This window comes from Teleopsis dalmanni, chromosome 1 (genome assembly GCF_002237135.1).
Source record: "Teleopsis dalmanni isolate 2A chromosome 1, ASM223713v2, whole genome shotgun sequence".
Taxonomy (NCBI): domain Eukaryota; kingdom Metazoa; phylum Arthropoda; class Insecta; order Diptera; family Diopsidae; genus Teleopsis; species Teleopsis dalmanni.
Window position 1 is genome coordinate 61783941 of NC_051846.1, and position 14944 is coordinate 61798884.

A 14944-nucleotide genomic window follows, 5' to 3' on the forward strand; every position below is an offset into this window, starting at 1 on the left:
TTCACGTTGGGCGCCAATTAAATATAGACTATTATTTTTTTGTGTAGCTTCTGCTACCACTTTATTTGAAATGTTTCTTAAGACTAACTACTTCCATAATTTTTACTCGTATTTATACCAAGAATTCGAAGTATCGAATCCCGATAATATATTTCGTTGTTTGCTTAGGACAGGCAACGATAATAAAAAATATTTGGTTTTTCCAATTTCCTGTTTAATACAATAGATAATATTTTAGGACAGACAACGATCATTAAGAAATGTTTAGTTAATACAATAGATAATATTTCGTTGTTTATTTAGGACAGACAACGATCATTAAGAAATGTTTAGTTACAATGTTTGGTTATTTCCAATTTCCTGTTTAATACAATAGATAATATTTTAGGACAGACAACGATCATTAAGAAATGTTTAGTTAATACAATAGATAATATTTCTTTGTTCCTTTAGGACAGACTACGATCGTTAAGAAATGTTTAGTTAATACAATAGATAATATTTCGTTGTTCCTTTAGGACAGACAACGATAAACACAATAATTAGTGTAGGAGACGAGACTTGATAACTTGCATATCGTTAATTCTTCCCAGATTGTATTAAATTGCTCAATACAGAAAGAATTCAACAACTGTTTGCATGATATCAGTAGTATACCCGGATTCTTTATATATTCCGAATAATTATCTCAAGAACTCCGTCTGGCCAGCTAGTTTGCTTCTCAGTTATCGAAAATTGTCCTATGACCGAGAACCTAGAGTAGAGAAACTTTAAACTATGTCGCTAAACATCGTTTTAGATGTAAATTAGACTGAACGTCTTTAAAGTAGCTTTAAGGTCCTGATAGAATCTATATATTCCTATTCAATATATTATCCACTTCCAGTTATGGTTTTCCTAAAAACTATCACCTCCGTTAGAAAAATAGCGATCCCTCTTGTTGCATTCCCTCCCCGAAGCCATCAGAATGTATGTTTAAACCCTCTCCTAAAAAAGGATTTCCCGATAGCGAAATATATTTTAAAACTAAAGGGATTAGGAATGAATTTTTTACCGCAATTACCAGCCTTCCACTTTGAAGTAGATTAAAGTCTAAAAGTAGATGATGCCACTATTTTCTTGCATTTGTTTAGAAGATCCAGATACAATATGTCTTACGCAAGGCTTGGACCTGTACTCCATGTACCAATAATACAGAGTTCACGTGTGATATCTGTCTCCATATCACCGTAGTGTTATGCTTTTACGCCACATATAGGTTAGGTGAAATGGAGGGAAGAACGGGTCCTCCTTAATTAACTAAAAAGCAGATTTGTTTCACAATTCTTCGCAAAGCTGAGTAGGAGAATGGTCATGTTAGGACCAGACGGAAGCATTGATAAATGCGAGATTTTAGTAAACACTAACACTGGAAATATCGTTTAGTGTGTTGAAGAGTGTGGTACCCAATAACTTAAGTCTGGTTGTGGACAATACGTTATTGATTGTTTTTTTTATTTAAATAATTTAAATTAAAGATTTAACTTCACAGAATTAGTCTAATTATAAGATACAATAGAGTTGTAGTTGATTGACTTGATTTTTGATTTTTTAAATATGCTGAAAAATGTATTGAATCTAGAAGTTTCAAGTGTTATTTCAATTCAATTGAAACTGCAGAATTTGCTTCATACGAGAGATCGACTTCCTTGTATCGTAGGTAACATGAGACCATAATTCTTGCTAAACCCTTAGCAAATGAAATAAAATCAAGAACTCAAACATACGCAATTGGTCACCTGTAATTTTTATTTTTTGTTTTTGGCAGCGGTTTGTCAATAACTCAATTTCAAGTACAAAGTCAATATAATTACTTTAAAATAATAAAAAACGGCTTTGTAGTAAATCTATAGTATATGATAAAAAATAAAGCAGGAAAATATAAATATGAATTTTTCTAATCGAAAGCATGTATTTGTTAAATAATAATAGGTATGCAAATCAGTATAGACTAGTACCGGCGTTGCTTTAAGAAAATATCTAAAGAATGTTTAAAAAACTAAAAGTGCTTTAAATATTGCCGACGTAAACTCGAATGCTTCTTTAGCAAAACGAATTTTGTGGTACACAATTTTGAAGTAGTGACTCCAAGTAAATAAAATTAAAGCACTTAATTTCCACAAAATAACCAATTAGCTCAAAAAGTTTACCTTAAGTGTCCAAACAGACAAAGTCCTTTCGTCTTAAGCAAACAAAGCCAACAATGTTATATGCAAGTACAGGAGAACTCTCTCTCTCTCTCTCTCCCAGGAAACGTTATCAAAGGAGTAAGAAAACAAAAGGACACTTGATTTTACTACTTTAAATGTTTGACACTTTTTGGCACCAGCTTGTTTTTGCTGTTGTCACATCCTGCTGAAAGCATTTGAAATTTGTAAATTCAACTAAATGCAGGACAGACACACTAGACAAGTGTGAACAAGATGTTTTAGTAACTATAGAGAAACGTTATTTGCTCGTATGCTATTTTGCATATACTTCAAATTTCAAAGTCATCTAAACATTTTTGTTGCAAAATCATTAAGAACCCTTGTCAAGTCGTTTCCTCCCTACTATGTTAAATTCCATCCACACAATAAGTGTTTCGTTGTAGTACTGACTATGTTGGCTTGAAATGTTAAGCTATTGAGTTTGGTCAAATCAGTTAATGAATTTCAGCTTCAAATCTTGGTAAATGGTGAATGAAAAATATTACCTGTTCTCTATCTCAAAGTTACAAAGAGTGTAAGTACAGAAATATGCAGAATATGTCATTATTTATTTTTATGTAAAATGCAGTACTACATTGTCCATTATTTTGGAAGCAGGGTAAGACAATTGATATATCTTACTATTGTAAGATTTCATTCTCTGTTAAAGTCCGAAATATTTTTTTATATGATAATATTTAGTTGTGTTTAGTTATTTTTTCCTGAACACTGGCATGTGTATATGGTATGTTGTAAATAATTATTATCCCATCTTTAGTCCCATCTCAGATAGGACTTTCTTAGATAGCCAATTGAATACATCTTTCCTGTTTTTAGTTAGAAATGACAATTGTTAGAAATATTATATCAATTGAAATCAGTTACGACTGCGAATACATTCAGTTGAATTTGTTTAAATCAATATTTTTTTAAGAAAGTCATTTGTACTCAAGACCTGCAAACAAATTTTTAAATTCGCTGATCAACGAGGGCAGATGGGTTAACGGAAAAAATTTAATTTGTAATTACTTTTTATTCTCTATTCAATAAGGATTCACGTGTCTATTCAGTGTATCAGATTAACTGAGCTGCGAGGCCCACTCTTAAAGGATAAACAAAAAATGCAGCGATAATAATCACAATATATTTCATTCATTACTAATTTAGTTGAGTAATTGTTTATTTATGAGTTTGTAAGTGTGCAATAAAATCACTTCCATGTGAACATTTATCACATTGCCCTCTGCACGCTAACAAATAAAATAAACTACAACTTAATAAAATTATAAACAAAAACATGTTACATGTGCAAAGGTCCTAGACATTCCAGTACCAGTTTGTATATGGTGTTCTATAGCGAAAATATACTTAAAAGAATCAGTGAAAGTGCTTTCACAATTTAGTATAAAAAATCTAAATGTGCTACGCTCCATAAAATACTATTAAGACACTCCCATACCAAAACATCCAGCGACAAAACTAAGCGAGCCATGCGATGATAAAAAGCATGTAACCAGGACATCAATGTGCGTTTGCTTCACTTTCGCAAGAAGTACAAATTGGGAATAGGAAAAAGTTGGGAATATAAAAAACAATCTGTATGTATTCCCCTTGATTTGCTCATATACGTAATCAAAGCGGACATAAAAAATTGTTTCCAGAAACAAAAACATAAAAACTGCTTATAAATAAATTTGCTTCACTTAAAGTGACCAAATTGTTATCATGATATGTGTTGAGATTAAAAGGACTTCCTTGTACTTATGGATTATGTAAGTTTGAATATGGCCAACGGCGCATTACACTCCCTTTGAATTGTTTGCGAATATCTATAGCCACGGACACAACTTCTTGCTGTGGGCTGATTCACTTATCTTGCAGCCTCCTTGCTCCACGCTGCTATGTCGCTAAACCGCACTGGTCTCAAGACTTTTTTTACAAGGAAACCGCATAATTTTTTATGTTGATTTCAATCTCCGCATACTGCACTGACTGTTTGCTGTTCTGATTTTTGTTTTCGATGCTCACTCCAAAGTAATAAATTTTTATGCGTATCCACTTCATAATTCCTTTCTGCGGAAATACTGAAATGACCTTTGTCATTGATATCAGTTTTGGAAAACTGCAGAGGATGAGGAGACTGACATATAATAATAAAATTTCGTCATAACTTTTTACGATTCCAGTTATATCCTTGGATTTTCAATTTAATATTTTTACAGAGTTACTCTGATATATTGTAAAAGTCGGTCGTTTTTTTCGTATCTTAAATGAATTTAAATACCTATAAGCTAGTATCTTTCTCAATATATGCATATAAATTAAATTAATTAAACCTCATTTACAAGTAACCGATAAATTTTCTACATTTTTAAAGAAAATTAAGTTTATTATGTTTAATATATACATATATCATAATTAAAGAGTTATACTGGAAAAACTTTTTTTCTAAGAGTAATGAACGATGAAGGTATTAGTCAGTGCTTCGGTACTGTCAGAAAATGGTGCGTGACCACGCATGGTTTCAATTTCGGTCAAAGGTTTAATTTATTGTGTGTGAAGGCGCTGAATGACAATCTTCTCACACAATATTTGATTAACTCTTTCCCTTTCGACAACGAAACATTTTTCTCCATTCATTTTGACGAGTTAATAACCCTTTTAACGCGTGTCTGTTCCATGTAAAGGCGCTGCAGGTGGATGGATTGATTTAAAAGCTTCCACATGTGATGTGTGAGCAGAAAGCGTGGCAGAAGCTTAAGTGGCTTGGACACCCTTTGGACGTATAGCCTGACCCTGGCTTTAGCGATTATTTCAAAGGTCTAATTATATTCCACAGTAAACATAAATGGACAAAACTGTAAATGGAAACAGTAATTGAATGAAGTCACGTGATGTGAATATCAAAGCCGAACGTTAATTGATATGCGAAAGCAGTAGTAGAATTTCTCTTCAAATTCATGAGATTTAAGTGTACAAAAGGAAAATTAAAATAAAAGGAATCAATAAGAAGCTTTCTTTAATGCTTCTAGAATGTGTGTAATATGAACTTTTATTCCTTTGATTTGGTTTTTATGGTTTTTCCAAACAAGCTGGCGGGAATCCATTTTAAATTCATTGCGATGTACTAAAACCAAAACGAAAGAAAACAAAAGTCCAAACCTTTTGCATTCCAACCAAAATCCATTAAGACGTAGTCAATGATGTAAACATCTCGTAACGTGGCACGCTCATACCATTTTAATTAACTTAAGAATTTTACACAGCTTTCAATGCGTAGTCAAAGTGACCACATCGACAACTTCTTAAGAAATTTTAAAACCATACAAAAAGATGTTAACAAGAAAATCCATTCTCCTTATACATCGTATATTGCGCCTTCAAACATGTGACTGAAAACTTTTGACCAAAGATATAAGAAACCACACTAATGCAGCTGTTGCCAGCATTACAAATGTGATGAATTGAGAAGCTTATTAAGGTTTGGGTTACCTCTTTTGCATAAATACGTGATAAGTATGCAGTGTTTGTATAGATCCATCTGTCGAATTTGCCGAACAGCTTTTAGAATTATTATATCGAGTTTAATATGGTTTATCCGGAATGCCTTAAATAATGTCTTAATAAAAAACGAACTAGTAATTGAAATTGTCAGAAGCAGTCCTGCAGAATTTGCATATTAAATCAATCAGATTCTTTCAAGAAAATTTGTATTTTAGGATTGTAAATTAAAATTGTTTGCTTTCGGAAGACAACATAAAAAGATAAAATGAGGAGCAAAACTTGATATGTTAAACCCCACCCGATGAAAATTTCGCGCATACATATGTACGGGAATTCAATTTTCATTATTGTAATTTTTTGCTCTCGTTTCGTTATTAATTTTAATTTTTTTTAAGTCTGTCGTCAACATTGCTTTTCCTGTTTTACTCTTACCTTTGCTCTTACCATTGCTTCCATGAACAAAGCGTGTGCCGCCAAAAGACCACCTACAGTTACCATGCATCCGCAAATTAAACCCAAAAACGCGGTTGACGATTGCCTTTTTGAGATACAAAAGCCATTATTGCAAAAACTGACTTTCAAAGTAGGTAAAACAAGCAATGTTCCCCAAAGTTACTGGAATCCAAAGCACTAAGGCTTGCAGCATTCCGTGCACATCGTATGTCAAAATAAACAAGTTCATGTCATTATAGAAATTTTATTTAATTTGTTCGCGTGCTGATACACAAATAATAACAATAAAAACCACAAACCCAAAAAATGCTATAAAAATTAAAAAAACTCCTCAGAAAGCACCCATTCATTGCTGGCAATTTCTTTCTTCCTACATCCATACATCCATACATCCACACATCAGGGAACTGGAAAGTGGAACAACAAGCGCTCCGCGGATAAGCCGCACATAAGCAGAGCTCAGCATTTCGCGGACTACTGAACCTGAAAGGTGGTTAAATTGCAAATTACCGTACACGACGGAAGCGAACAGTTTTTGCAATGTTTAAATTGGTTTAAGTTAGCGCCACCGCGAAAAAATTTAAACAAGGGGACGAAAGACCCAATGCTCTGCACAGATTTTTTTGCGATGAATATCAAATTACGCTGTTTTTTATACGCACAAAGCACTCAACGTATGTGTAACTCTGTGAATAATTGTGTAATTGGATAACGAAGCTCTCTGGTGTTACTTGAACCGTGCTAAGTGAATTATATCGAGTTTGTGCTCACAGCTAGGACTAAGCAAAATTACCCACCTAAGCAAATTCGATTTTTAGACGATAGGTGGAAAAGATTGATTGTCTTAGGAAAAATTGCATTTAATAATTTTTCCAATTTTATCACCCACCTATATATTTAACATCGATATACTAAGAAATTGTTTTCATTTTTCCATCTTGAGTAAATATATTACTGGATTTAGTATACATATATTTTGACATTTTGAAAAAATGTGATATTAAATTACTTATAATACATATACATATTTTATGGAATTCAATCACTTTATAAAACAACATCGTAACCAGACGTCTAGCAGTTATCGTGTTAGTTAAATATAGTTAAATAATTTTTTTTTTTGAATAAAAAAAGAAAGTTCTGCTCAGAAAAGATCGCTTAAAACTAGTTTATTGATTAAGGGGGTGTTACTCTGCTATTCTGATATTCTGAAGTGTGGGAGTTGATCTACTGTGAGGCACTGCATTCCTCACCTTACTAGAAAACTTTAAGGTTTTATGCAACTTATAAATTTTGGTCCTAGTGACCTTGGTACTATAAAATCTTTTAAATTATAAACTAACATATAGAACTATTTAATTTTAGTAGTGTTCAAAATCCTTGTGTATATCAAGGATTAAAAATTTATCTGGTAGCAGTAAGGTAATTATTTCTTAATTTGGTTGCCTTGTATGGTGTTACGAATCAAGTTTTTAGCATGGTCTGTCACCACGTGTGTCTGTAGCATATCTGGGATGGAACAAAGTAGTTTTTATGAATATGAAGTGCAATGGTCGCCATCTCTTTTTTAGTTACTTACATATGTAACTTACAAACTATTTTTGTTGATATGAAAAACAAGTTTTTTAAGTAATAGTATAATGAGTTCCAAAGACTTTTCGCTCTAGTCTCCTTATATTTTGCCTACCCTTGCTTGTCGAATTCATTTCTATGTTATCATTGTAGTGAAGTTTGAGAGTATTTAAATTTTACAGTGCCAAAGACAATTTAATTTCTTGCCTTTACTGAAATAACTATAATGTATCATAAATAAGAATTTAATTTATTGGTCAAGCTACACCCTCAGAGTAGCTATCAGCAGAGTTTCTTTCATAATCACAACTGATTCTCGGTAAACGTAACGTAAAATTTAAATCGCCCAAAACCCAAACAAAACAATAAATCTAAGTATGAAAATCTTAACAATTACATGGCACACAAGAACATATAAATACTCATAAGTAGACAATATTATTTACCCGTCCATGGCAGTTTTCCAAACCCATTCAAACTCTTCTCACATTGCAAAATCTAATAAAGCAGCGTAATAATCGAGTACATAACAAAATTTATTTTTACAAAAAGTCAAAAACCAACACTACTTTTTAGACTCTTCAGCAAAATCATTTGCGTATCCGCATTTGCAGGGCAAACTGCTTTGGTTAAGTAGTATCCGCAACAGTAGCAGCCTGAGGAGCATTTTCATTTTCTTCGAAAGTCGGCTTTTGTCAGGATTCAAACTGTTCCAAACCACATACGCGACCGTAAAAATTTTACAAAACTTCGTTGGTAGGAGGTCATATATTGGCTAGAGAAGATGAAACGAGCACTAAAATGCAAAGCTTAACGAATATTTTACAATGCCCATGATGCATTATTTTGGGGAAAGCCATAACCATGTATGCACATAAAAACAATGAAATTGGAAATTTTGTAACTATCGTCGGGATTAGTTGCTGTTAGTGCGGCTACACTTTACCATTGTGTATCTGAGCATATAGTATATGAGCTTGTGTGAAGGTTTGATATTATTTCCGAGGGTCGAATTAGCTCAGGGTGATAAGGTATGGAAAGCTTTGCTTGTGTAGTTGGCTGGCGACTTTAATTTTCGTTGTCTGATCCCACTATTTATTAAATTACAATAAATAACAATCTTATGCTATATTTTCGTATGAAAGGGTTGTTGCTGTGCAGCAGATGAAGGTAGACAGGAACCTGAATAATAGAAGCCATAAAATTTTATACTCAAATCAAATCGTTTAATTTAGTAAGTTTCCAAGAATGATTTTATGGTGATGATTTTATAATAGTATGGCATATAGTTAAACACAATTAATATAAATGCAGATGTGTTCTGGCTTAGGTTAACTACTTTTGAAGCCAATTTATTTATTATAAAAAATTTAAATATTTTTTATTTAAACATTGTAAATTATTTTAAATTTTGATATCTTCGTCCAATTTTGGAATAAAAACAAATATTTATTTAAGATATGAATCCTTATATCCATAATTTAATGAATATGTGTTCAAAATCAAAGTTTATTTAAAATTGTGAGAAATATTAGTAGTTAATCGGAAAAAATTTAACTTATGTATATAAAAATTTAATTTATCAGTTTAAGCTTTTTCATTTCGATTATAAATATAATAAGTTCTTGCTCAGTGTTGCCGAAAATTGCGAATAATTTAAAAACCTTTGTCTGGCAATCATGACAAACAGCTGATTTGGAGACTTCGAAATTTTTAGTAACATTTCCGTTTTTCATTTTCTCTCTTTTCTTGTTTGTGATTGCTAGACAAAGGTAAGTAAATTTTAGTTTAATTTTTCAATCGTAATATTTTACTGTAATCATTAATCATGTTACAGATTTTTTAAGCGCAAAATAAAGAGTGCTAAAATTGCACCTTTAAAATTGTCAAAGGTGCATTTATATACTTATTTTTTACAACAAGAAATTCTTAAAAAATCTTTCAAAGATGGAAAATGATAATGACGTGGAGCTGCCTCTTCAAAAAGGTTTAACATCAGCAGCCATACTTGAAGTTGGAGATGCAGATGGTGATGATAAAATCTCACACAAACACAATGAGGATGATGGTCAACATAGTAGACAACAGCAGCAGCCCAGCGCCAACATTACTCGAATAAAACAACTTAAGTTGCAACAGCTAGAAGAGTCGTTGCAGATTAGGGAGAGCTATTTGCGGGAAAAATTTAAAATCCTCACTGCAGATAGTGACGACGAGGGTATCGTGGAATCACATTTGCCTGAAGTTGGGCCTCAGCTGAATGCACATCAAGCCGTAGCTGATGAACACTTCTCGCCACATGGCCAACCTCATCTACAGAGTACACCAAGGTTAGTAAATAATCCATCTCTTTATACCTTACAGATCGCTCCCACGCTTACGTCGTCTCAGCTAGCAGCGCGTCAATGCATACCGAGAGATTTGCCTACGTTCCGCGGCGATCCAGAAGAATGGCACATTTTTATAAGTTCGTACGAGCAAACTAAGCAAATCGCAGGTTTCTCCGATTATGAATGTCTAATGCGCTTACAGAGGTGCCTCATTGGTAAAGCGCGCGATGTAGTACGCAATATGTTGGTGTTGCCTAATATGGTTGGAGAAATAATAAACACTCTTCGTATGTATTTTGGACGACCAGAAATAATTCTAAATAAGTTAATTGAGAAAATGCGTCAGTTACCGCCTCCAAGGGGTAGGCTGGGCGATTTAATTGACTTTGCAGTCAACATTAATAATGTAGTTGCAACAATTGAGGCATGTAAGCTCAATAGTTATTTTAATAATCCACTCTTATTACATGAGTTAATAAGTAAATTAACTGAAGATATGAAGCTCAAATGGGCACTACATTCAGCATCAATAGCCGAACCTACACTTCGCGATTTTTCAGCGTGGCTCTCATCTTTAGCAAATGCGGCAAGTAGAGTAGCTACACCTTCTTTTTTAGATAAACCACTAAAAAAGGAAGGACGAGTGCACGTACATCAGACAGCTGAAATGACAACCACGGCAGTTAGGTGTTACATTTGTGGCGGCGGACATAAAATAATGGAATGTGAAATATTCAAGAACGAGCCTACTAATCAACGCTGGCGCATTGTCAAGGAAAAGAAGCTGTGCCGACAATGCTTAGGCGAGCATAGGCGTCGCTGTTTCAATAATAAAGTGTGTGGCATTGATGGCTGCAATGCACGACACCACCCCATGCTGCATTCTCGGATAGACCAATCTACGCCAGCAATATCTTTTACAGCTAACAATGTTTCATCGGATGTAGTAGAACAAATAAGTTTAAGTCCATACTCAAACAAAGCGTTACTCAACAACCATAATTCATCAGTGAATAAAAACTGGTCATATTGCCGAATTCTTCCAGTTACTTTATATGGCACCAAAAGGACTATTAACACATATGCATTGATGGACGATGGGTCAACACTAACGCTTATTGAAGCAAGTCTAGCCGATGAATTGGGAAACGATGGTATCCAGGATGCGCTATGCATTAATTGGACAGGTAATATCAGTCGACAGGAAAATAACTCAAAAAGGCTCAACTTACAAATTTCTGCCAATGCTCCTCAAGCTAAAAAATTCCCATTGAAAAATGTCCGCACAGTAAGCAACTTACGCATGTCAGCAGAATCTTTTGCAGCTGATAAAATAAAACAATGGTATCCGCATTTAGATGGCTTGCCTCTAGCAAGTTATACAAATGCTGTCCCCATGCTGATTATCGGCGTAAATAATCCAAACTTAATTTCAGCACTTAAGGTGAGAGAGGGTGGCTGGCAAGAACCCGTGGCGGTGAAAACACGTCTTGGTTGGACAGTTTTTGGTGGTGGTGAATTAAACCACCGTAACAACTTAAACCTACACAAATGTAGCTGTGGACAAGAAGCTGATAGGGAGCTTCATGAGTTAGTAAAGACATTTATAGTAAACGAGAATGTCGCGGTGGCTACCCCAAAAGCAGAATTACTTTCAGTTGAGGATCAGCGAGCAGAGGAAATAATGCGCAAGTGCCAGTTACGCGGAAACCGCTACGTTGTCAATTTGCCATGGAACACCGATACGGTCGAATTGCCAAATAGCTTGCCGATGGCATTACGTCGAGCGGAGTGCTTACGTCGAAAAATGCATGGGGACCCTGAATTGTGTCAAAAGCTAAAGGAACAAATCACTACTTTAGTCAGCAAGGGCTACGCAACTGAGTTGCCACCAGAAGCAATTAACGAGCGAGGTGGGAAGATTTGGTATTTACCAATTTTTATTGTGCGCAATCTACTTAAACCGAAAAAGCATAGATTAGTTTGGGATGCTGCAGCCAAAGCTGAAGGAGTGTCACTAAACGATTTTTTGCTGAAGGGGCCGGATATGCTGCGACCACTTATAAACATATTATTAAATTTTCGTATAGGAAGAATAGCTGTCTGTGGTGACATTGCTGAAATGTTTCATCGAATTCTAGTACAAGAAGCAGATACTGATGCTCAGAGATTTCTATGGTTCAGCGAGACATTTAAAAATATTTGCGTTTATAAATTAAATGTAGTTAGCTTTGGTGCGCGATGTTCACCATATATAGCGCATTTTATTCGAAACCTGAACGCAGAAAGATTTATAGCTGAAAATCCTAGAGCAGTGTACGCTATTAAAAACAATCATTACGTGGATGACTTTATAGATTCAACAAATTCCATTGAACAAGCAATAGCATTAGCCGAGGCAGTTCGCAACATACATGAACAAGGTGGTTTCCATATGAGAAGCTGGACAAGTAATGCACCAGAAGTTTTAGCTGCGTTAAACGAAAATGGTGAACAGACGGGTAAGTCGTTTGATAATAATATCGACACACTTCCGATCGAAAAAATTCTCGGCATGTATTGGGACCCGAAGTCAGATTGCTTTAAATATGTTTTAAAATTCGTTCGTTTACGTCGTAATGTTTTTGCAGATGAAATTGTACCCACTAAAAGAGAAGTACTTCAAATTTTAATGTCCATTTTTGATCCATTGGGACTGGCAGCTTGCCTCACATCATATTTAAAAATACTTATTCAGGATATTTGGAGAAGCGGAATCGACTGGGATCAACCACTGGTACCCGATCTTATGGGCAAGTGGTTAGCTTGGGTTGCCTGCATGCCTATTTTTGCTAATATTTCTGTACCCCGTTGTTATTCACCATACATAACAGAAAGTTCATGTGATGTACAAATTCATACATTCGTAGATGCGAGTGAGTTTGCTTATGCAGCTGTATCATACTTCCGCATTAAAGATAAATATGGAGTAAGTACGAGGATCGTAGCAGCAAAAACCAAAGTCGCTCCAATGCGACCGATGTCTATTCCAAGAATGGAGCTACAAGCTGCTGTAATTGGCACACGGCTTATGAATACAATATGTAAAGTACACACATTTGATATTAAAAAGCGTTTCATTTGGAGCGATTCCAAAACGGTGCTAAAGTGGTTGCGTGGTGATCCACGTCAATTTCAACAATTCGTAATGTTTCGCATTGCAGAAATTCAAGAAGCATCAACCGTCGAAGAGTGGAGATGGGTACCCACGAAATTAAATACTGCAGACAGTGCAACGAAAACAAAACAAAGTCCCGAATATGTGCAGCGGTGGGTCGAAGGACCAGAATTTTTGCTACAAGACGAGGATAAATGGCCAACTGAGGTGGACTTAGGTCCGATGGAGACCAGTGAAACTCGTGCAAAATTTTTATATCATCGCGAGACACAACCATGTTTCAATTATGAATATTTTTCATCCTGGATCAAGTTGTACCGTGCCGTTGCAAATTGGCTACTCTACATTGGGAAACTAAAGGCTCGTTGTGGCGGTTTCAATGCTACAAACGTTATTTTGACTGTTCAACATATTGAGCGCGCGAAGCTCTTAATATACAAAAGCGTGCAACAGGAACTACTTGAAGATTGGTCGACACTGAAAATGGGGAGAATAGTAGAAAGGAACAGTCCGTTATATAGGTTGCAGGTGTATATGGATAACAATGAGCTCATAAGAGTAAAAAACAGAGCGAGTAACTTTACGAATGAGTGTAAACCTCAAACTGATTTTATTTTCTTACCGCCAAAACATAGAGTATCGTACCTTATATGTGCGCACTATCATGAACGATTTTATCACATCCAACATGAAACTGCTTTAAATGAGGTCAGACAATTGTATTTCATACCAAAATTAAGACCATTATTCAAATCGATGCGACGAAACTGCAACGTATGTAAAATTTCATCGGCAATACCTCAAGCGCCGCAAATGGCCTTACTTCCCCCAGCACGACTAGCAGCTTTTCAACGTCCATTTACTCATGTGGGTATTGATTATTTTGGACCAATGGTGGTTATTGAGAATCGCAAAGCACTGAAAAGGTGGGGTGTTATAATAACTTGTTTGACTATCAGAGCCGTTCACATCGAAATCGCCCATAGTCTTAGTACTGACTCATGCCTAATGTGTTTAAGAAATTTTATTGCCAGACGAGGAGAACCTATCACCATCTACAGCGATAATGCAACGAATTTTCACGGTGTCGAGAACGTTTTAAGAAAGGAGTTAAAGAACATTGATTCCTCGGTTATGCAACACAAGCTAGCTCATCAAGGAATAGACTGGAAATTTAATCCACCGGCAGCACCACATATGGGAGGAGCGTGGGAGCGACTGATAAGAACAATTAAGACAGTGCTGTATCAAATTTCGCCATCTCAACGTTTTACGGATGAAAGTTTACGTACTGCATTACTTGAAGTTGAAATGATCATCAACTCGCGTCCTTTAACCTACGTGTCACTCGATAGTGAAGATGAGGATCTAATAACTCCAAACCATTTCTTGTTGGGGAGCGCTAATGGTTTGAAACCATTTTGTGATGCTAAGAGAATCGATCCAAAGATGTGCCTGCTACAATCTGAGATGTTTGCAAATCAATTTTGGCGACGATGGGTGCGTGAGATACTTTCGACATTAACGCGTCGCGGCAAATGGTTCAATAAAGTGAAACCCATTACGGTAGGAGACGTTGTGCTGATAGTTGATGAAACGGCTAAGAGAAATACTTGGGTAAAAGGCATAGTTATCGAGACAACTGTAGCGAAAGACGGCCAAGTAAGACGAGCTAAGGTCAAAACAACAAAAGGCTTTTT

At 35.1% G+C, this 14944-nt stretch overlaps 1 protein-coding gene across 1 annotated transcript in view; it reads left to right on the plus strand.

Annotated features, from left to right (window-relative positions):
- The first annotated feature begins 9704 nt into the window (after positions 1-9704).
- LOC119682420 overlaps positions 9705-14944 on the plus strand; it is a 9569-nt gene continuing 4329 nt past the window's right edge. Inside the window, exon 1 of the mRNA XM_038095862.1 lies at positions 9705-14906. Coding sequence (XP_037951790.1) covers positions 9705-14906 — 5202 coding nt within the window. The remainder of the gene's footprint in view (positions 14907-14944) is intronic.